Below are 21,781 nucleotides of genomic sequence, written 5' to 3' on the forward strand. Positions count from 1 at the left end.
TTTCTTTCTAAAGTCTTCAGTACATAATTCAGAATTAAGGAAGAGAGATACAAAGGGACCTATGTATTGAGAAGGGTGCCCAGCCTCTGAAGCTGGGAAGGAGTGAGTGAGTGATATTAGAGAGACGAGGTGGGTGAGGTAATGTCTCCTATTAGACCAACTTCTGTTGATGAAAGAGAGATACTTTCAAGCTACACAGAGCTTTTCTTCAGATCTGGATGGAGGGATACTCAGGTGAAGGAGATAGAGCTGAGAGAGATTGCTAGGTCACCAATCAGCTGACTGTGTTGTAACCAGTTCTCAAGAGATTTGGCCGAGCCTACCCTGCTAAACGGGGACTCCTTTTACTTTGGGACCCTCACACCATAGAACCTTTAATTTTCACCCTTCACTGTAATCTGAATTGCTGTTTGCACATTGCAATGCCTTAAAACAATCAGGAACTTTCATTCTGCTTCTCTATAAATGATGTTTCTCCTTATTAGAGTTCAAATGAAGGAGCTGCCACTGTATTTGCGCGATGTATAGGTGAACTAATTCTGGTAAAATCTTCTTGCAGTAGTTCAGTTAATTATCTCCGCTCTATCTCCCCTAATCACCAAAAGGGCTTCCTATCTTTTATGAAATCCATCTCAGTCTCTCAGCAACCCTATCAGTCTGTTAGGTTGTTGGCTGCCTTTAGATCTCATGAGTTATGAGATTTCATTGTGCACAGAGTTGGAGCAGTGTATTCTAGGTCACCCCTAACCCAACAATGCACTACACCCCTAACCCAACAATGCAAGTGAAATTTCATTAGACCAGCTGGCCAGAGCCCAGCAAAATTTCAGGCTTGAGACCCATCTTGTTGGAACACTACCAAAGGCAGGGGACCTTTCACGGGTCAAGGAACAGCTTTTCTGAAAGTTCAGTGAGAAAGCATTTCCAGGTATATTCAAATTAAGACTCAGATATAGAGTACAGCCCTGTAGCAACTGCAGTGAGGTACAGTATTGAATTTCCTTCTGTAAAAAGCAACCTGCTTCTCTGCCAGAAAATTTTGGTCCACTATGACAGGTATTTACTTGGGGTGGTATGACACAACTGACTGCCAACCAGCTGTACTGTTATCCATCTGGATGTTTGTATAAAAATGAGGACATCTTGTGGCCACTTAGAAACCCCTCCAGGATTGTATTTCTTATGCTTTTTGCAGGGACTACATGATATAGGCATTACTTTCTTTTCAAGTCAACATTCCAAAAGCAAGTGTCTATCAATTCCATAGTACTGTGAACAATGGGCAATTTTATATAGCATGTGTTCAGCAATACTTTAGCCCTACAGATAAGTTAAGAACACGCTTAATTATTTTCTCTTAAAGCCAGCATGATTTTAACATTAAAATAAAATGATTACTGTCATTTATAACAACGATGGCCCTTTTAAACACTTGACAACTAAAATAAATGGCTAGGGTTAGCTCATTGTCTACTGTATTCCTCTCCTACTTGCCTATACTTACTGTAGGTAATACCTTTATTACTCTAAACCGTGGGGTTATCCAACTGCAAATATTGACTTAGTTATCTAAGGCAATTGGCAAATTTTCAAGGGTCACCTTTATATTATGTAGTTAACTAGTAATTTGGTCTTGAAAATGATTGTTTTGCACCTAGATTTCAGAGACAGAATAGGGTGCTTAGTTTCATGTTTGTCTTTGGGCTTCAGCATGAATTCTCTAGAGTCCGATAGGTTTTCAAGGCTATGAGTATTGTGTATCCTTGTTACCTTACATTATCACAAAAGATATGCAAATAGTGTCAATCTAACTGAGGAAGACAGTGGCTGAGCACACAGGTGTTTGGAAGACTGATTGATTAACAGGGACCTTTCTCAGGAAGAGGTGAAAGTATTTGTAAGAACTTCATATGTCTATACTTGTAAAGATTGTTAACTCACAACCTGTTGAAACTTTAACCCTCTTTCTGCTGTGAGGGTTCAAAATAAGTTTTCAAAACAGAATTTCAAAGTTGCTTAATTTCAAGACAAATTGCGCCTCATTTTAAAAATTGAAACGATGCATTTGCATGTGCAAAATGCATGCACGGTTACTGCAGTCATGCATACCCATAGGGTAGTTGCATACAACAACAAAAAAATGGACTTAACTGGGCATGTACACAATGCAATCAGAGTAATCACATTCACTGATTAGGTGCATGGTCATATATACAATTTTCTGTGCACAAACATGTGCCTGCAGTTCTAAAAAGTCTGTCCCATAGCTTTTGTCCGACTGCCATGCAAAGCAAGTTCCTCCTGGTTTCTCAGATATTACCTAATGGTCTGTTTTGATTGTGTTTCTACACAGCTGTGTTTTAAAGCAGATAAAACACTTAGCTTTGGTTTATCAACTGTAATAGAGAATAAAATTGCTTTGCCAGAACAAGCTGAGGGGATGTTTGCATCGGACATGTGAGCAATTTTATTCTCATTTTGTTATCAAACTATGGAGCTGTGAGTATCTCTAATTTCAAATGTATGGGGAGAGGACTTCAGCAGTAGGCTGAAATACCAAATTAAGGTCCTTTGCCTTTTGTCAGAAGTAGGGCTGTCGATTAATCAGAGTTAACTCACGCGATTAACTCAAAAAATAAATCATGATTAATAGCAGTTTTAATCGCACAGTTAAGCAATAGAATACCAAGTGAAATTCATTAAATGTTTTGGATATTTTTCTACATTTTCAAATATATTTATTTCAATTACAACACAATACAAAGTGTACAGTGCTCACTTTATATTATTATTTTTATTACAAATATTTGCACTCTAAAATTGATAAAAGATATAGTATTTTTCAATTCACCTCATACAAGTACTGTAGTGCAATCGCTTTATCGAGAAAGTGCAACTTACAAATGTAGATTTTTTTGTTACAAAACTGCACTCAAAAACAAAACTGTGTAAAACTTTAGAGCCTACAAGTCCATTCAGTCCTACTTCTTATTCAGCCAATCACGAAGACAAACAAGTTTGTTTACATTTACAGGATATAATGCTGCCTGCTTATTATTTACAATGTCTCCTGAAAGTGAGAACAGGCATTCTCATGGCACTTTTGTAGCTGGCATTGCAAGGCATTTATGTACCAGATATGCTAAACATTTGTATGCCCCTTCATGCTTCGGCCACCATTCCAGAGGACATGATTCCATGCTGATGACGCTCGTTAAAAAAATAATGTGTTAATTAAATTTGTGACTGAACTCCTTGGGGGAGAATTGTATGTCCCCAGCTCTGTTTTACCTTCATTCTGCCATATATTTCATGTTATAGCCATCTCGGATGATGACCCAACATGTTGTTTGTTTTAAGAACACTTTCAATGCAGATTTGACAAAACGCAAAGAAGGTACCAATATGAGATTTCTAAAGATAGCTACAGCACTCGACCCAATATTTAAGAACGTGCCTTCCAATACATGCCTTCCAAAATCTGAGAGGGACAAGATGTGGGGCATGCTTTCAGAAGTCTAAAAAGAGCAACACTCCAATGTGGAAACTACAGAACCTGAACCACTAAAAAAAAAAAAAAATCAACCTTCTGGTGGTGGCATCTGACTCAGATAATGAAAATGAACATGCGTCGGTCTGCACTGCTTTGGATCATTATTGAGCAGAATCTGTCATCAGCATGGACCAATGTCCTCTGGAATGGTGGTTGAAAAGCAAACTTTTGTTATGATTTGAAGGGGGAAGCTGTATCACTCAGCTATTTTTATTCATATTATTCCAAAAAAAGAATATTCTGCCATTGCTTAAAATCTAGCACTGCCTAGGTCAAGTGTAACTCCTTAAATACTTTGGGGGAGAAGAGCAGAAGTCCTTATTAAGCATGGGCTAAATGATTCAATTACAACAAGACCTTGGCATGAATCTTTCTCCTCCATCCATGAACCCAATCCAAATACAGTATTGTGTTGAGGTAAGCCTGGTTTCCTCTGTACTCTCAAAATTAATACAGTTCATGACTCCCACGTTCTCTCTGCATGCTGCCTTAATCTGTTTTGAATGGGAATTGTCTTACTTTGTGTTTTGTAAAAGCATCATGGCCTAAATTTTCCAAGGTGTCTAGCAAATTTCAGGTGCCCAACTCGAGCCACTTAATGGGGCCTGATTTTCAGAGTGCAGGTGCTCGAAACTTTCTGGAAATTAAGGCCTTGTTAAGGTCTCACGTTGGTCATTCAAAATCACTAATCACTTTTTGAAAATGTAGGCCCATGTACCTTTCTGTTGCTATATATGTTATGGTAAATAATCACTGATAATACTCCAATCTCTGCTGAACCCCTTTGCACTGTCCCAGCTAGCACAATGAGCTTCAGAGAGGAAGCCCTAGAAAATGGGAGATTTCCACAATAAACTGAATTTACTTAAACCAAGAACACACTCCATATTAGAAAATACTCACTTTACATTTGTCTTTTCATTTTGCAATGTTAAAATAATGGAGCTGGCTCAGCCTAAGATCTTGCATATGTGCACAGAAAATTACTTGTTTTCATCTGCTTTGTTTTTTCAACCAAAAAATTAGAATATAAATTATCTGTATTTTGATCATTCATTTTTGTAAATAACCCAAGTACCTGTTCAAGTGAATTTTGTATGTGATGATAGAGACAGAAGCAAAAATACAGAGGGATGACTCAATGGTTGGTAGTATTGCCATGTCAGAGTCACCATCAGGTTGGAAACTGTAGATATAGGCTCTGTACTTAACACAGTAAATGAGCTTTATAAAGTGGTTCTCTGTGGGAGCTGGGAGAATCCTCCATTCCATGCTGCAGAGTGTCCTCACATCTTTCTGTGCAGTGTTGTAGAGAGGGTCGTCACTGATGGGGTAAGAAGAGTGTCCCTCTGTGACTTCTTGGCATCTGGGATGTGCCCCACACAGCAGAACAGGATCAGTTTTGCTGACTTGGAGGCTTGTGTGGTCCTTTCACAGGCCGAGGATTTGTCCCATTATGAGCCAGATTCTGTGCTTTGTTGCAAGTGCATGGCTCCCACTGACTTCAAAGTCATTGCATACACATCTGAAGGCTGAATTTGGCTCAGCAGGAGTATAATGCAGTTCTTCTAACTGGGTTTCATGTTACTGTTGCCACAATATTTTTTGCCAGAAAATGAGTTTGTGTTGAAAAAATGTACAGTGGCTCTTTGGTTTATGGACAGTGTTCTGCTAAACTTGGCTTTTATGAACATATTCGTAGGGTGATAGATATGACAAAATGTAGGAAGTAGATGCATGTTGAGAGTTCAAGTAGTTTCATAACTAGAGAAAGTCTGTAGAGCTTCACATAAGCATCTGAATGGTCAGGTTTCTATACAAACTGTAATTGAAGTTTCCCCATCGTTACTAAGAACCAATGCAGAAGGTGTTTTGCTGATTTGATTGGGACCATATGGGCAATATAATTTATGCTGCCAGTGTATTCAGAAATGTGCACAAGAGATGAAGTTTAAAAAAATAAAATCCTACAGGCTGCATTGCAGACCAAAGTAAGGTGGTGGTAATGTACTGAAAAGTAGGAGGTTTCTGGTTTAGTAGTCAGGGTGTTTAACCAACCTGCAGGTTGCAGGAAATGAATGAGGAAATAATTTCATCTGTCCAAATCTTTTTTGCCACCACAAGTTACTTAGCATATTCATTGAAAGATGGTTAAGGATTTATTATGCCTGTTATTTTTAAAGTCCTTCTGTGGTAGATGGGTATTTAAAGCATTTTTGTTTTTTATTTTAAAAAAAGAGAGGGAAAGAGAAATAGTAAGACAGATATTGATGTCATGCTACCATAGAAGCCCGGGGAGGAAATTTTCAACAATCAAAGTGTGGTAGCTAAGGTGTTGCATCTTTCATGAGAAATGGCTCTTCTCCAGTAAGGACATCTGCTTGAACAGCTGCAAAGCTCTTGGGCCCCCGTGCCTCGCTTCTGACATTTAGTAAAGGTCTCAGTTAAGATCACCTATGTCATTATAGTAATTGTTAATTGTAGCAATACCTTCTAGTTCAGGCTCTGTCAGCATTTCTGCTATTCTTCCCCGACCCCACCCCCTGGTATTTGACCTGGTTGTAAAAAAAATCACCCTAGGCAAAATATGACATACCAGATCTCTGCTTGTGAATTATCACGTCCAAAATCTGTTTAATGTCTTTTCTGTACTGTAGCATAACATGATGCCTCACTGGAGGCATGGCCACATGCCTACATTTTACAACATTACATGGCTACATTTTACAACACCCAATTCAATTCAATAAATGTTTTTAATTTTTAAGTGAATGTAATTTTATTTAATAATCCATAAATGTTACACTATTGAGAATGAATAGTAGGGGTGGGAAGAGGCGGGGCAGCCCTGAGTACAGTAGTGTCCTGTACCCATCATGAGTTTAAAATGCATTTGAAGTGTTAAAAGTGGGCCTGTGTCTAAGAGGCAATGTAATAGTGTAACATTAAAAGTGAAATTGGATGTTATAAAGTGTATTGAAAGAGTTGAGCATGCAGCTGATGTTGCTCATATTCTCAGTTTGCCTGCTTCAACGATACACTCAATTTTTAAAGAGTGCTAATCGAATTCATGAAAGCGCTAGAAGTGCTACGAAGTTGTCATCAATGAAGATAACGAAACAGAGCAGCAGTACAGGGATCCTCAGACTTACGACACAATTTGTTCCTCAGAATTGCGTTGTAAGTCGAAACTCCTTTTCCTGTAGGAATCAATGGTATAAAGGGGGGATTGGTTCCTGATCCAAGACTTGATACACTATTTTCACCACAATAATCCAGATTGTTGTACTAAATGAATTTTAGATGACTAATGTAGCAAAATCAATGCATTTATTTGGTAAACAGTATTAAAATAAACATAAAAGCACATATGCTTTGACTTTCCAGAACTTTTTGAAGGGCTCTTGGCTGGGAGCTTCGCTGAAGTCTGGGCTGCAGGTTTCTCTGGAGTCTTGTCTGCGATCTTGAAGTGTCCAAGGAAGTTTGGACAGATGTTCTCCTCTTCTCCTTGTAAATTTCTCTGTAGCAGATGTACATGTTGGATATGCCCCTATTCACAGATGTGCTGCGTTATAATAAATGGAGCTGGAAGCAGGGTGGGGGGTCCTTGCAGTTGCTTGTCTGATTGGCTTCCACGGCCAGGGTAGCTTGTTGCTGGGTAGCGTTGCCGTTTGTTTTTGATTGACTGAGCCCGGGGCCGGGAGCCAATCAGAAAGCTTGAACAGTGAAATCAGAGATTGGCTGAGGCTCAGCATGGGATGTGTGCTGTTCTCCCTGCCGGCTTTCATTGTAAGGGCAAAACAAGAGTCGTAGGGGCAGTCAATTGAAAAGCGTCATAAGTGGCGTCCAACAGAAGTCGGGTGTCGTAAGTCCGAGGACTCCCTGTACAATGGAGAAGATGGAATGTTTGCTGGCTGATTGGATTGATGACCTCCATGAAAAGAAAACACCTGTGAGTTTAAGCTTGATTCAGGAGAAGGCCAAAAGCCTGTATAACGATTTAAAGGAAAGAGAGGGAGAGAGCTCAACAGCAGAAAAGGAGACCTTCCATGCTAGTCATGGGTGATTCCACAGATTTCAGAAGCGTGCCAATCTACATAATGTAAAACTCACAGGAGAAGTGGCCAGTGTGGATGAAGAAGCAGCTGAAATGTTTCCTACACAGCTAAACGCAATTGTTTTGGAAGGTGGCTGCTCTCCAAAACAAGTTTTTAATGTCGATGAGATGGGCCTTTAGTGGAAGAAGATACCAACGAAGACTTACATTTCTCATGACAAGAAGACTGCTTCTGGATTCAAAGCCTTAAAAGACCGCTTAACTCTTCTGCTTGGAGGAAATGCAGAAGATGATTATAAGCTGAAGCCCTTGCTTGTCTATCACAGTGAAAACCCAAGAGCAATGAGGGGCTATGTCAGGTCTCATCTCCCTGTGATTTGGAAGTCAAATAGAAAGGCCTGGATGACATGCAATATTTTCCATTTGTAGACCATGCTGTCCCTGAATTTAAGGCTTACTGTCAGAAGGAAAATTTGGCCTTTAAGATTCTCCTTCTGCTGGATAACGCAAGTGTCTATGAACTGGACAGTGAAGCCCTCTGCCCGAAGGTCAGTGTCCTATTTTTGCCACCCACATCGTTGCTGCAGCCTATGGACCAGGGTGTATTGGCCACGTTCAAGGCTTATTACCTACAGAGGATGTTCTCCGTGCTGATTAAGGAGATGGCAGGTGAAGGAAAGCCCAGTGTAAAGGAGTTTTGGAAGTCCTACAACATCTTGAACAGCGTGGAAAACATTGACGCGTCGTGGGAAAGGTCACTTTGCAATATATGAATGGCGTTTTGCACTGTGCAATGCCACATGCTGTCCACAGATTCATGGGATTTGATGCCATTTCTGCTCTCGAGCAAGAAATTGTCAAGTTTGTGAAGGATATTGGCTTTGAGGAGGTGGAGGAAGATGATGTACAGGAGTTGTTGGAGTCTCATGCTGAGCAACTGACAAGTGAGGAACTGATTGAGCTGGACAGCTGGACCAACAACGGATACCTGAAGAAAGCAAGGACGATGACGACGATGACGTAGGGCAGGAAGCCAGGAGTCTGATGACAAAGAATCTCTCCCGTTTCTTTGGATTGCTAGATGAGATGACAAAAATCATACAGAGCAGTGATCCTTTTCGTGAACGGTCTGCCAAAGTCTCCAGGGCTCTCAGTGATGCAGTGGCTTGCTACAGGGAGATCTGTCATTCAAAGAGTCATGCAGGAGAGCAGATGTCGATAAAATCCTTTTTTAAGACTTCTGCAACCGAAAAGCCAGCCCAAGAAAATCCAGCCGCCACGCCTACTTAAGTTTTGCATAATTGACATCGTTTTATACGGTACTGTATTTACTGTATTAAAATGTTCTGTGTGTTTGAACAGTGTTAGTAGGGTTCTACATTATTTTATTCAATGTTTTGTGTGTAAAATGTGTGCTGTATAACCTGTCAGTGTAAAAAGGTACACCGTTTACGTGAAAAGAACATTGTCATAGGCAAGTGTGGTGAAGTTGTGAACGCATCTCCCTCTTATTCCATTATTTCTCATGGAGAAAAATTCCCCAGTATACGTCATTTCAGTATCCATCGCCCTTTTCAAGAACACAACACCAGTGTATACAGGTGACCCCCTGTATTCATCATTCTATGTTATACATGCATACTTATATGCAATATGCAGTGAACTACAGCATAATAGATGTGGTACATGCTTGTTCAGACTGTTTTTAATGATGGAAAGATTTTAATTTCTGACATGGCTGAGTTGTGCAGCTGGAGTGTGCTAGGCACTCCTCTCTATGTAGAGTGCGTTAAATTCGACCTGTGAGGATCTGTTCCTCACCACCACAGAAGAGCTCTTCCAGGAGTTCTAGGAGACACTCTCTCTTCTACTCTCTTGCCCAGATCTCTGGGAGGCTTTCCGAGGGGTGAAGGTAACTTTTACACTGAAAATTCTCCCTCTTAAATCTCATTTTTCCTATATAAAACATTCCCCTTTTAATTTCATTCCACATTCTTCATTCATTGTATCATGGTCTGAAGCTTGTGAGACATTCTCCTATTGCTGTCTCCAGAAAGAATGATTTCCTCCATCCCTCAAAGTTTTTGAGCTCTCTTCCCCTCTGCTTTCCATGATCTAACTTGCTTTGTCATTTTACATCAGAGTAAAATTTTCACAAGCACTTAAGTGACTTAGGAGCCTATCTCCCATTTTCAAAAGTGATTTATGAGTCTATGTCAGGGGTCGGCAACCTTTAAGCAGTGGTGTGTCGAGTCTTCGTTTATACATTCTAATGTAAGGCTTTGCGTGCCGATAATACATTTTAACGTTTTTTAGAAGGTCTCTCTATAAGTCTATAATATATAACCAAACTACTGTTATATGTAAAGTAAACAAGGTTTTCAAAATGTTTCAGAAGCTTTATTTAAAATTAAATTAAAATGTAGATCTTATCAGCGTAGTGTGATCCTTGCCCTTGCTTTTCCTTGCTGAGTTTTCCAATGTCTGGCATGTATTTGGATACTTTAAGCTGCACACAGGCTTCTGAGTGATCACTTGTTAACCGGCTCCGAGAGGGACAGAGGACAGATTTCATGTGTGAAAATATCTGTTCACACAGGTATATGGATCCAAATGCTGAAAGCACTGCAAACGCAATTTTCTTCAAACAGTTAAATTTCACTGGCAGGGATGTCCAGCAGGTCAGAATAGAGGCCTCCATGATCTCTCTCGGTAGCTTCAAGTGCGCTCCGCAGAGCCACAAACTTTGATGTCCACAATTCTGAGCTTTTTAACTGAATGAGTTGCATTTCGAAATCTTCAACACCCATCCACTGAAATACAGACAAATCCAAGTCGCTTTCGTTGAACTTTTCAGGTTTAATTAGAAAAGAAAGCATTGGGCCAAATCGCTGGAAATCTTGAAATCTGTCAGAAAATTCTGATTCCAGTTCTTGCATGTACTTTCCAATTTCATCGGCATTGACAGTGCAACGTGTCGATAGCTCTTTTATGAGTTGGAAGTAGCGGAAAGTAGAAGTTTGAATATCCCTGGAAAAAATGGCTAGTTTCACAAAAAATGCTTTCCAGGCTTCATAAAGATCCAGAACTGTTTGCCCTGCACCCTGGAGACAGAGGTTGAGTTCGTTTAGGTGAGCGGTGATATCAGTTAGAAACATGAGCTTACACAGCCATTTGTCATCATCCAGTTTGGGTTAGTTTTGTTCTTTTTCTGACAAAAAGGCCTTGATTGCATCAAAACAGTTTACAAAGCGTACCAAAACATTGCCACGACTTGGCCACCAAATGTTGCTGTGAAGTGGGATGTCATTATAAGCACTGTCCATCTCTTCTAGCAGTGCTTGAAATTGTCTGATTGAGCAACAAGGATATTCACAATTCGCACCACTGTATTCATGACATTATTAAGCTCTGAATTAGACATTTTAGCGGACAGGTTTTCTTGATGGATGATACAGTGAAATTTGACTGTCAGATGGCCAGTTTGATCTTCAAGTAACTTCTGTTTTCCAACCATGGCAGGAGCACCATCTGTTGTCGCACAAAATATTTTTCTGATGTCAACTCCTCGTTCTTCAAAATGGTTTACAAAACTTTCCAGTATATGTTCCCCTTTTGTTGTGCCATACAGGGGTTTTAGACAACAAAGTTCCTCTTGGATTTCATCGGAAGCACAATATCTTGCAACAACTGCCAAACGCGGAACGTCGTTTATATCCACACTCTCATCAACTGCAACACTAAACACTGCTGTGTCTTTCAATGCAGTCGTCTGCTTTTCCTTAATGTTTTCTGCCATTTCACTTATGCATCTCTCAACTGTTCTGGCAGAGATGGACAGTTCTTTTATTCTAGATTTGACTGTATCTTTATTTGGCAAATCATTGAACAAAATCTCCGAACTGCTGAGAAAAACTTCTTTTATATATTCCCCATCTGTAAACGGCTTTCCGTTTTTTGCAATGCACTGTGCAGTCTTGTAACTTCCTTCTGTTATTTGATTTTTCCTTACACTTAAGCTTTTAAAAACACTACTTTGCTTCTCATAGGCTGCTACTGCCTTTTTGATTAATTCAGTCTTGTCTGCTTCGTCAAGAAAGGTTTTCTCGTGCTTCGTTTCAAAATGTCATCAAACACTTGATGTGCGATAAACAACACTTTCATGACAGAAAGCACAAATAGCACGGTCCTTCTTTTCAATAAATCCAAATGCGTCTGTCCAAGCAGGCTGAAATGATCGGACATTTAGCTTCGCTTTCTTAGGAGCTGCCATTTTGTCAAATGTTCCCTTCAGCTCTCAGTGGGGAAAAAATGGCGATAGAAGGCAGGCACAAGGTCAAACGCAGTGTGGTCTGATACAAGCAATTTTAAGATGAGGGTGCTGAGCTGCACCTGTTCTTGCCTTGTGTGCAACCCTCACTGACCCAGGCTGGGAACAGTGGGCCACAGCGGGGAGGCTGCAGAGCAGTGATCCAAGGCCAGGAGCAGAGCCCAGGGTGGCCTGCTGGGACTCCAGGCCAGAAAGCAGCTGAGGAAGGCTGGAGATCCAGACCCCGGCTGGCAGGAGGACCAGCAGACCCCCCCCATCGGCAGCTGAGGTGAGTGAGCTGGCGGATGGTAGGCTGAGCAGCAGAGAGGAGGCCCTGACTGTCTGAAAGGGGCCTGCACAAGGTGAGTGGGGCTGTGGCCGGGGGGGGACCCCGGCTGGCAAGGGACCAGCAGCCAGAACCCCAGAGCAGCGACTGAGCGGCTCCGCCCGCCGCCGCTCTCGGGTTTCAGCTGCGGGCTCCTGCCAGCTGGGGTCTCATCCCCTGCCAGCCTGGGGTTCCTTCCCCCAGGCCAGCAGCTGCTGCTGAGTGGGGCTGTGGCAAGGGGGACCCCAGCTGGCAAGGGGCCAGCAGCGGGAACCCCAGAGCGGCGGTGGGCTGAGTGGCTCAGCCCGCCCCACGTGCCATTAAAAATCGGCTCGCGTGTCACCTTTGGCACGTGTGCCGTAGGTTGCCGACCCCTGGTCTATGTCCAGTTGAAAGTCACTAGAATGCCAAAACCTCCTGTGTCTTCGCTTTCCCTTCTTAATAGTACCTCTTCTAACAATTTGATTCTTTTCTTTCTCCTCCTTTTGTATATTGGCTTTATTAGAGACCATCAGTTGTTGACTTCATTTGTTTTTCAATTGATTGCAATTTATTGTTTTGTTACTGTGTCCCTCAGTTACCCTTACTCCTTGCTTTGAATCGAAGGCACCATGTAAACAAATAAAATGTAGTCTAATATAATATTGTACTCTAATGGATTCTTTTCAGTCTCTTTTCTTGGCAATCCTATCATTCCTATCCTGAGACTGAGTAATGAAGTCATGGAAGTTGTTACCCAAAAGGGTTGTTGTCTTCCTTACTTTACTCTCATGCACAACATCTAAGTAGTATAAAAGTAAATTGTGCGCTTCTATGACAAAGTAATCTGTAGTGTGCAACTGGTTACTTTTCAGATCCAGAAGTTAGAAACTTGTCCTGTTATTGAAAGTAACTGTGAAACAAGCTTGCTCTGACTAGATTTCACACAGGTAATTTAAAAACGTGCCACAGCAAATGTTTGGTGTTTTCCTCTCTGGCATCCTTCTGTGCCACAGATAATATTTCCAAATTGTATTTATGCATTCCGTGTGTAACGGAATGTTCCCCTTTTCCTACAACTTCTTTATTGTCATTATTGTTTTTATTTGTTTGTTTTGTTAGGTTTTCCTTTCTTTCAAGTAAAAGTAAAATAATTATCTGAAATTCTGCTTTATTTAAGCCTTGTAAATCCATTTATTTACTTCTTTTATCTGTTTCCCTTTTATTGTCCTTCTTCATTTGTTCTTTTGTTGTGAAAATATCTAATTATCATAAATATTAGAAAGAAAATAAGAGGTTAATAAAACATTTTATTGCTATATGACTTGATTGTTTGAGGATAAGGGGCTATTTTTTTTTTATTATTCATTTTATTTCTTACGATCAAGATGTTTTTCATTCATTTTGATCGGTAGTGAGTCCCCAGAAAGTGATGAGAAATTAGCAGAGAAGATTTTCAGTCAGATGCCGGCACTCTTTTTGTTTCCCTGATAACATTCATGCATTTGACCTTCATTAGGGAAGGACATTTATCACAAGCACCATCTAGCCATCTGTTAGTATACTTGTCCTCTCTTGTACATGTTCTTGTAAACTGAAGTATTATGGATCACTTTAGGCTTATAACCCAAGTAAACAGTTATGAAGGATGTTGATGATAACTCAAGAACTCATCCGCAACAGAGTGTTGCAGTTTGTAATATGGTTAAAGTAAGGACCACAAATCACTCTTAATAGTGTTTCACAGTCATTATCTCAATGACGCTGGCCTCTTCAGGTCTGCACCACAGAGCAAATCTCTGTACAGTGTGTGCATGCACAAGTGGACCTGCTTTAGTACTGATGCTTTTACTAAGATAGGCTTTGCATCATTGGAGACCCATCTATTAGGATAGAGCAGTGGTTCTCAACCTATTTACCACTGTGGACCAGATATGCAGCTCTCTTTGTGTTATGTTGGCCATATTCACACAATATACTACCTCTGTGGCCCTGAGGAGATCACATGGGCCGCAGCTGTGTGCTGATTGGGCCGCAAGCGGCCTGCGGGCCATGGTTTGAGAACCACTGGGATAGACATTTGTGCAGAGGGGATGGGCCTTAGGTGAAGATTTTTAATTATGGGGGTTAGAGGTTTGTGTGAAAATGTCAGCTTTGAGGACTGGCTTCTTTTGTTTGAAGAAAAGTTATCGGTTTGTGATTGCTGTCTGTCTTTGTTGGATTTAATTTTAACTATATGTGGGTGCCAGGAGCCTGGGATAAGCATCTGTTTGTTTTGTATGTTGAAATAACACTGCATAAATAAATAAGATTTTACATATGTGATAATAGTTTAGTCATACACATTTTGTTACATTACTGTTCAAAGTGTGTTGATTTATCGACTGTATGTTTGTGGGGCACAGCATATCTAATAGAAAATCTCTCATTTTAAAAAACTAATTCTGCTTCGCTCTTTCCAATCTTCAGGACTGACGGCTACTGTTTCACCATGGTAGAAGAAGATGAATCCGGAGGACGTACAATTGCTTCAGGATGCCTAGGCTTAGAAGGCTCAGACTTCCAATGCCGGGTAGGAAAACAGTTATGATCAAGGTTTGGTCTAGCTATTGTGATAATTTTCATTCAGCTGCAGTGTAGTCAGGATAAATGCATACATCTGCTGCTTTGAATTTTGGTCATGTGGGAGATGTGCCCTCTGCACTGAATGCTGAGGAAATGGCATCTGCTCCCCAAAACTCTTGCTGCTTCTTCAAGCACACCATATTGTTAGTTAACTAATATTAGCCCGTGCTTTCCTGGTGAAACTACCACTCGGGTAATTACATTCTGATTCTCTAAATTCCCCTTGCAGCTTGAATTAGGTAACACAGTCTTTACTTCCTTTCCTAAACTGCTGTGTGCTGCATAGTAGTGTGCTGTAAAAAAGTTGCTGTTTTCACAGAAGTTGTTACATATCACTGATGTGTAACGTGAGTCCTGTATGTGTAGACGGTCATCCAGTCAGTAAATGTGGGGAAGGTATTATAGTTCCAGGGAGATAAATGTGTTTCCATTTCATGTACTGCAATCAACGTCTCACCCTACACAGCAATTCTCTTTTGTGCTTGCATGTTTAACACAGAGAAATCACTCAGGGTTAAATCCCCAGCTGTTCCGTGCAAAGCTCAGCATGACGGTGGAGGGAGGACAGCAGGTGGAATGAAGATTCATAGACTCTAGGACTGGAAGGGACCTCGAGAGGTCATCGAGTCCAGTCCCCTGCCCTCATGGCAGGACCAAATACTGTCTAGACCATCCCGGATAGACATTTATCTAATCTACTCTTAAATATCTCCAGAGATGGAGATTCCACAACCTCCCTAGGCAATTTATTCCAGTGTTTAACCACCCTGACAGATAAGAACTTTTTCCTAATGTCCAACCTAAATCTCCCTTGCTGCAGTTTAAGCCCATTGCTTCTTGTTCTATCCTTAGAGGCTCAGGTGAACAAGTTTTCTCCCTCCTCCTGATGACACCCTTTTAGATACCTGAAAACTGCTATCATGTCCCCTCTCAGTCTTCTCTTTTCCAAACTAAACAAACCCAATTCTTTCAGCCTTCCTTCGTAGGTCATGTTCTCAAGACCTTTAAGCATTCTTGTTGCTCTTCTCTGGACCCTCTCCAGTTTCTCCACATCTTTCTTGAAATGTGGTGCCCAGAACTAGACACAATACTCCAGTTGAGGCCTAACCAGCGCAGAGTAGAGCGGAAGAATGACTTCTCGTGTCTTGCTCACAACACACCTGTTAATGCATCCCAGAATCACGTTTGCTTTCTTTGCAACAGCTTCACACTGTTGACTTATATTTAGCTTGTGGTCCACTATAACCCCTAGATCCCTTTCTGCCGCACTCCTTCCTAGACAGTCTCTTCCCATTCTATATGTGTGAAACTGATTGTTCCTTCCTAAGCGGATCACTTTGCATTTGTCTTTATTAAACTTCATCCGGTTTACCTCAGACCATTTCTCCAATTTGTCCAGATCATTTTGAATTATGACCCTGTCCTCCAAAGCAGTTGCAATCCCTCCCAGTTTGGTATCATCTGCAAACTTAATAAGCGTACTTTCTATGCCAACGTCTAAGTCGTTGATGAAGATATTGAACAGAGCCGGTCCCAAAACAGACCCCTGCGGAACCCCACTTGTTATACCTTTCCAGCAGGACTGGGAACCATTAATAACGACTCTCTGAGTACGGTTATCCAGCCAGTTATGCACCCACCTTATAGTAGCCCCATCTAAATTTGTATTTGCCTAGTTTATCAATAAGAATATCATGCGAGACCGTATCAAATGCCTTACTAAAGTCTAGGTATGCCACATCCACCACTTCTCCCTTATTCACAAGGCTCGTTATCCTATCAAAGAAAGCTATCAGATTGGTTTGACATGATTTGTTCTTTACAAATCCATGCTGGCTTTTCCCTATCACCTTACCACCTTCCAAGTGTTTGCAGATGATTTCCTTAATTACTTGCTCCATTATCTTCCCTGGCACAGATGTTAAACTGACTCTGAGTACATCTACACTGCAAAATAAAACAACAAAAGACCACAACCATGGCAGCGATTCTCAGAGCCTGGGTCAACAGACTTGGGCTCTTGCTACAGGGTGTTGAATAAGGGCACAGGGTAAGAATAGCAGTGTAGACACTTCTGCTCGGGCTGGAGTCCAGGCATTGATACTGTACCCCTTGCTGGATTTCAGAGCCCAGGCTTCAGCCCAAGCAGGAACATCTACGTTGCTATTTTTAGTCCTGTAGTGTGAGCCCAAGTCAGTTGACCGGGGCTCTGAGACTGGCTGCCACATTTTTTTGTTTGTTTGCAGTGTAGATGTACCCTAAGTAATCTTTCTGCTCCCACACCCAAATCTGGGCCTATCCAGTGGCCAAACCAGCTATTGGTTCAAGTTAGAGCAGGCTAAGGGTTGCTCTTATTTTCACCAGCTTGTAATAAACTCATAGGAGCCATTATTCAAGTAAATATCTCCAAAGTATAGTGTACTGTGTTCTGTCCCCTCCTGCTCCCTCTTCATACCCTTCACAAATCTGTTTCGCTGGGGGTTGACTACATTGGCTTTAAGCCGTCTGAGTATTCCCCTACATGAAGGGAATCATGCGCTAAAGCCAAGATTTTCAAAAATAGGAGTCTAAAATGAGGCTTCTAAGTGCTTACTAAATAAGCATCCACATTTTCCTAAATGCCAAGAATCCTAAAGTCTCTGTTGAATGCCTAACGTTAGGCATCTGTTTCTTGAAATCTTGGCCTTGGGGCAAAATTCTGTCTGCTTTGCTCTGGAAAGTGGGACAGAGGATCAGGCCCTCAGTCTCACTGTACATAAACATGAAATCTGTCTGCCCCAGAATTCAATTGGAATGCTTGAATAATGTAACACTAACACATATGTTCTCTCACAGCTCTTCCGTACGCTGTTACGGCCAAATACATCTTTGTATAATTGTAATGACTTCAGTGGAATTTCACGAGGGATGAATTTGTTCTTTGATGTTTAAATGGCTTTATTAGGATGGCCCAAATCCTTATTGCAGTCATATTCAAAATCCTTCACTGGTTGTGATGCTGTTTACCATGTCAGGTCTGTCTCCTTCTCCAGCGCCCAAACAACAGTGTCTGTTTAAAAGAACAAAGTTGCTCACAGAGTTCTCTGTGAATTTCTCTGTTGCAGGATACACCCATAATACATCACAGAAGAACTATTGCATGCTGCACAGATGAAGATTTCTGTAATGAAAACCTTCACCCTACACTGCCACCACTGAAAAATAGAGGTAAGAGGAGGAAGAAAATCTATCCTTAAATCAGTAGATGCATGTATTTTTCCTAGAAAAGAAAAGAGAATTAGATGAGCTTCATGGAAAAACAATATTTTTTTGTATCCTGTAGCTGTTCTGGTAATATACGGAAAGAGTATCTATTTGGTTGTTGTTGGTATTTACCTCTATTTGTATTCCCATCATGCCTACAGGCATCAGTCAAGGATCAGAGACCCATTGCACGAGGTGCTGTGTGTAGTAAAATAACAGTTCCTGCTCCAAAGAGCTCATAGTCTAGGTTAGGCTGGGGCAGGGATTATCTCTTACTTTGTTTGTACAGTGCTTAGCACGGGATGGGGGCCGGGGTTGACTTACTGCCTCTAGGTGCTCATGCCATACAAATATAAAATAACAATAATGAATGCCCTCTGTCGTTGCAAAAGATTGTAGTTTGTAGCTACATAACAGTTTCAGAATGACACTTGGGACCAGATCCTCAGATGCTATAAATCAGCGTAGTTCCATTGAAGCCAGTGGAACTAATGACGATTTATAGCCGCCAATAATCTGGCCCTCAGAGAATGGGGTCTAGGCGTTACCATGAACTCTGTGTTTCAGAGGTATAGAACAAACAATAGAGTAACACTCTGCACAAATGCATTTCCAGGTCTGGTTGGAAGTTATACAATATTTTTATTTTTAATGTACAGCAGTTCCTGGGTAAGCACAACGTTTATAGTATTGGCATAGCTGCTGTGCCTGACTTGTGTGGTCAGCATCAAATTTGGTTGTAGGAGACAGAGTTTACAATTTTTTTGGTGTTGCCTGTTTAAAGCTGAGAACAAACTTTGGACCATAGAGTTGAACAGTAAATAGGACCTGTTTCATATCTCAGTCTAAACACATTGTTTATGTAATTACTTACCCACACACACCCCTACACATGCATATAGAAAGGACTATTCCTGCAGTCCGTACTTATATAAGGGCTTACTTCATTGGGATTCTGCACAGCAGGGCTACAGGATTGGGCCCATAAAATGTAATATGTAAAATAATTCAGCATTGACTGGTGAGCCATGAGATCACTGAAACCTCATAAAATTCTGACTCCCAACATAAGAGCTCTGTGTCATTTTGTTGGTCTTTATTAAGAGAAAAAAAGTGACTTGGACAGAGAAAATCCCAGAATTAAGTACATTTAATAATATACATTTATTTTGGAAAATCAAGTCCCTGATTTTTCCCCCACATGCCGGTTGAATTAAACCCTGCAGATTCAAAATGGAGCAACCTTGTTCTAACTTGTCTCTTTCCTTGGTTTTATATTACATTTTCCATTCCAGCCTAAACTGGATGGAAATGTAAAAATCAGGTAGTTAGCATAGTTGGCTATCTATCTACTGTTTATGCAAAAACTCAAGCTCTTTTCCTAATGCCAATTTTTTTTTTTGCGGGGGCAGAAGACACTGAAGTACTAAGGTGACAGATAGCTAAGATGAATAAATACCAAATAGCAGAGAGAATATTTTTGAATACATTATTAGATGAATAGCTTTTGAGCTGCTTGAATACTGCAAAACTAGTTGTTTAATTTGTTATTTGACAAATGGCAGTATGTTCATTTAACGTAATTCCTCCAGCACTAGTAGCTAGATAGCAAATTGTGGCTGTCATTTTAGAGCCTGCTTCAGATAATGTGGCTCTATGGTCTGTAGCTGTGAAACAGCACCAAAGTCAGCCCCTTTCTGAAAGCTGTATGGTCAGCTGTGATTCTTGGTGCCAGAAGCCAGGGCAGCTTGCCACTGTTCTAGCACAATCTGAACACTCACCAAAGAGGCAGCAATTTAGACTTTGAATTCTCCCACTAGCCATATAACAGTTGATGAGTTCTGTGTTAATAGCCATTCTTCCTGTCTTGGATTGTTTTTAAATGTGGTGCAGTGACTCTCAGAATTATTATCAGAATTTAACATAAACAGTGATATTAAAATAAATAACTCAAATTAAAAATGGACTTGTTGAAACAAAAACTCCACTGGATTTGATGCAAAAATGTATGTTGTTTGGTATTTTAAAACATACAAAAAAAGTTAGCTCCTGATCAGGAACTTTTGACCAAGGTCATATCTCGGGAAACCGGAGTCTGCGGAGGTCCTTCAGCCGTAGGTCAAAGGTTGCTAACTAGAAATTAACCCACGCACAGAATTATCATCTACAGATGCGTGCAATTTGTGTTCTGAAAGTGTTTCTCCATACCTAGCATTTCCTGGAAGGGACTCACTCTTTAACCATGAACAGAATGAAGCAGCAGGTATATGAAAATATCAGACCGAAGAATTAAAATTAATCAAGCCAGAGAACTATCTTTGTGTCAAGCAGGAAGGAAAAACACAACAGCAGCTAAATCCATTTCTGGACAGTGTTCTGGTGCATCCTGCAGTACTAGTAGAATAAAAATACCCTGGAGATAACATGGAGTCCCCTTGCTAGTCATGCAGCCGCCTTATTAAGGAAATGAGAATAATAATCATGTCTGAAAGGACACCTCTCTTTTAAACAATAAAAATATTACTGGAAATCCCAGTGAAAGTGCAGACTGAAAGCAGATGAGAACAAATATGTCTTTACTGATTTAAAGCCTTTATAAGCAGAAGTGGTGGTGCCACCATGTCTGGCTCCCTGCCTGTAGAGCTAGTGATGAATGGGCACAGGAATGATGATGGGGTCTGATGTGAGCACACAAGCCTCAGATTTCACTGCCGTTTTTACCCAGATTATATGAATACTGTGAACTGGAAGAAACTGGGGAGGCAGGAGAATCTTCTGTGCATTTGATATGCTGCCTCCACCCGAAACCCATTTTGCTGAGTTTTAAATACACGTTTCAGCAGAGTGCCGTACATGACAAAGTGAAATGGGGCTGGAGGGAAGCACTAGAACTGTCTGAAAGGCTCTTGAGTCTCACTGAAGATATTTTCTAGAGAAACTGTTTCTTCTGTTATCATTTCTCCTTCCCTGTTCTAGAGACAACACACCCCTGTGTGGTATCTAGAAATAACATCACTGTGTATTTTCTTATAAAGTACACTCCTTGCATGCTGGGCATTGGACAATGGCTAAAACTCCCATTTAGCCAGAGTATGTAGAAGAGCTTCAGTAATGTATTGCGTGTTTATTAGGTATCCCTCACGTAACAACTCACTGCAGTCTTCTAAAAAAATAATAAAATCCTGCTTATTTTCATAACCTCACAGCTTAGCTTGGCTTGGCTGGAGTTGATAACTTACAAAACATTAGGAAGCACTGGGTCTAAGTCCAGTTCCCATATCACAACAATTAGTGCAAATTGGCACCCTTTTCAATTGCAGATGAGAGGCCAAGTTTGAAGACTGGACCACCTGCCCCTCTGCCATTCCCAGGAAATAGCCCCATCAGGTTTGCACTGAGGCAGACAGAGAAGTTTGCATGGCTGCTTTGTATGCGGCACCTGTTCTGTGGACAAAGGGAGGACTTCAGTGTCCAGGGGAAGTCAGTCTGGCACCTTTCACCAGCCTAAATTGTATTGTAGAAAGATAGGGCTGGAAGGGACCTTGTGAGATGCCTGCTGTGCTCAGGCAGGACCAAGTAAACCTAGATCATCCTTGACAGGTGTTTGTCCAACCTGTTCTTAAAAACCTTCGGTGAGGGGGATTCCACATCCTGCTTTGGAAGGCAGCTTCAGAGCTTCACTACCCTTAT

General features: G+C 41.0%; 1 protein-coding gene and 1 long non-coding RNA gene across 37 annotated transcripts in view; one reads left to right on the forward strand and one right to left on the reverse strand.

Moving 5' to 3' along the window:
- The window catches only part of BMPR1B (bone morphogenetic protein receptor type 1B), a 384,295-nt gene that overhangs the window by 350,281 nt on the left and 12,233 nt on the right, over window positions 1–21,781 (forward strand). For all 36 annotated transcript variants that reach the window (XM_039540892.1, XM_039540897.1, XM_039540895.1 and 33 more), the window contains 2 exons: window positions 14,693–14,795; window positions 17,953–18,055. In XM_039540892.1, coding sequence (XP_039396826.1) covers window positions 14,693–14,795; window positions 17,953–18,055 — 206 coding nt within the window. The remainder of the gene's footprint in view (window positions 1–14,692; window positions 14,796–17,952; window positions 18,056–21,781) is intronic.
- LOC120406295 overlaps window positions 1–21,781 on the reverse strand; it is a 112,795-nt gene that overhangs the window by 77,748 nt on the left and 13,266 nt on the right. The gene's annotated exons all lie outside the window — the stretch shown is intronic.

This window comes from Mauremys reevesii, linkage group 5, assembly GCF_016161935.1.
Source record: "Mauremys reevesii isolate NIE-2019 linkage group 5, ASM1616193v1, whole genome shotgun sequence".
NCBI classification, from domain to species: Eukaryota; Metazoa; Chordata; order Testudines; family Geoemydidae; genus Mauremys; species Mauremys reevesii.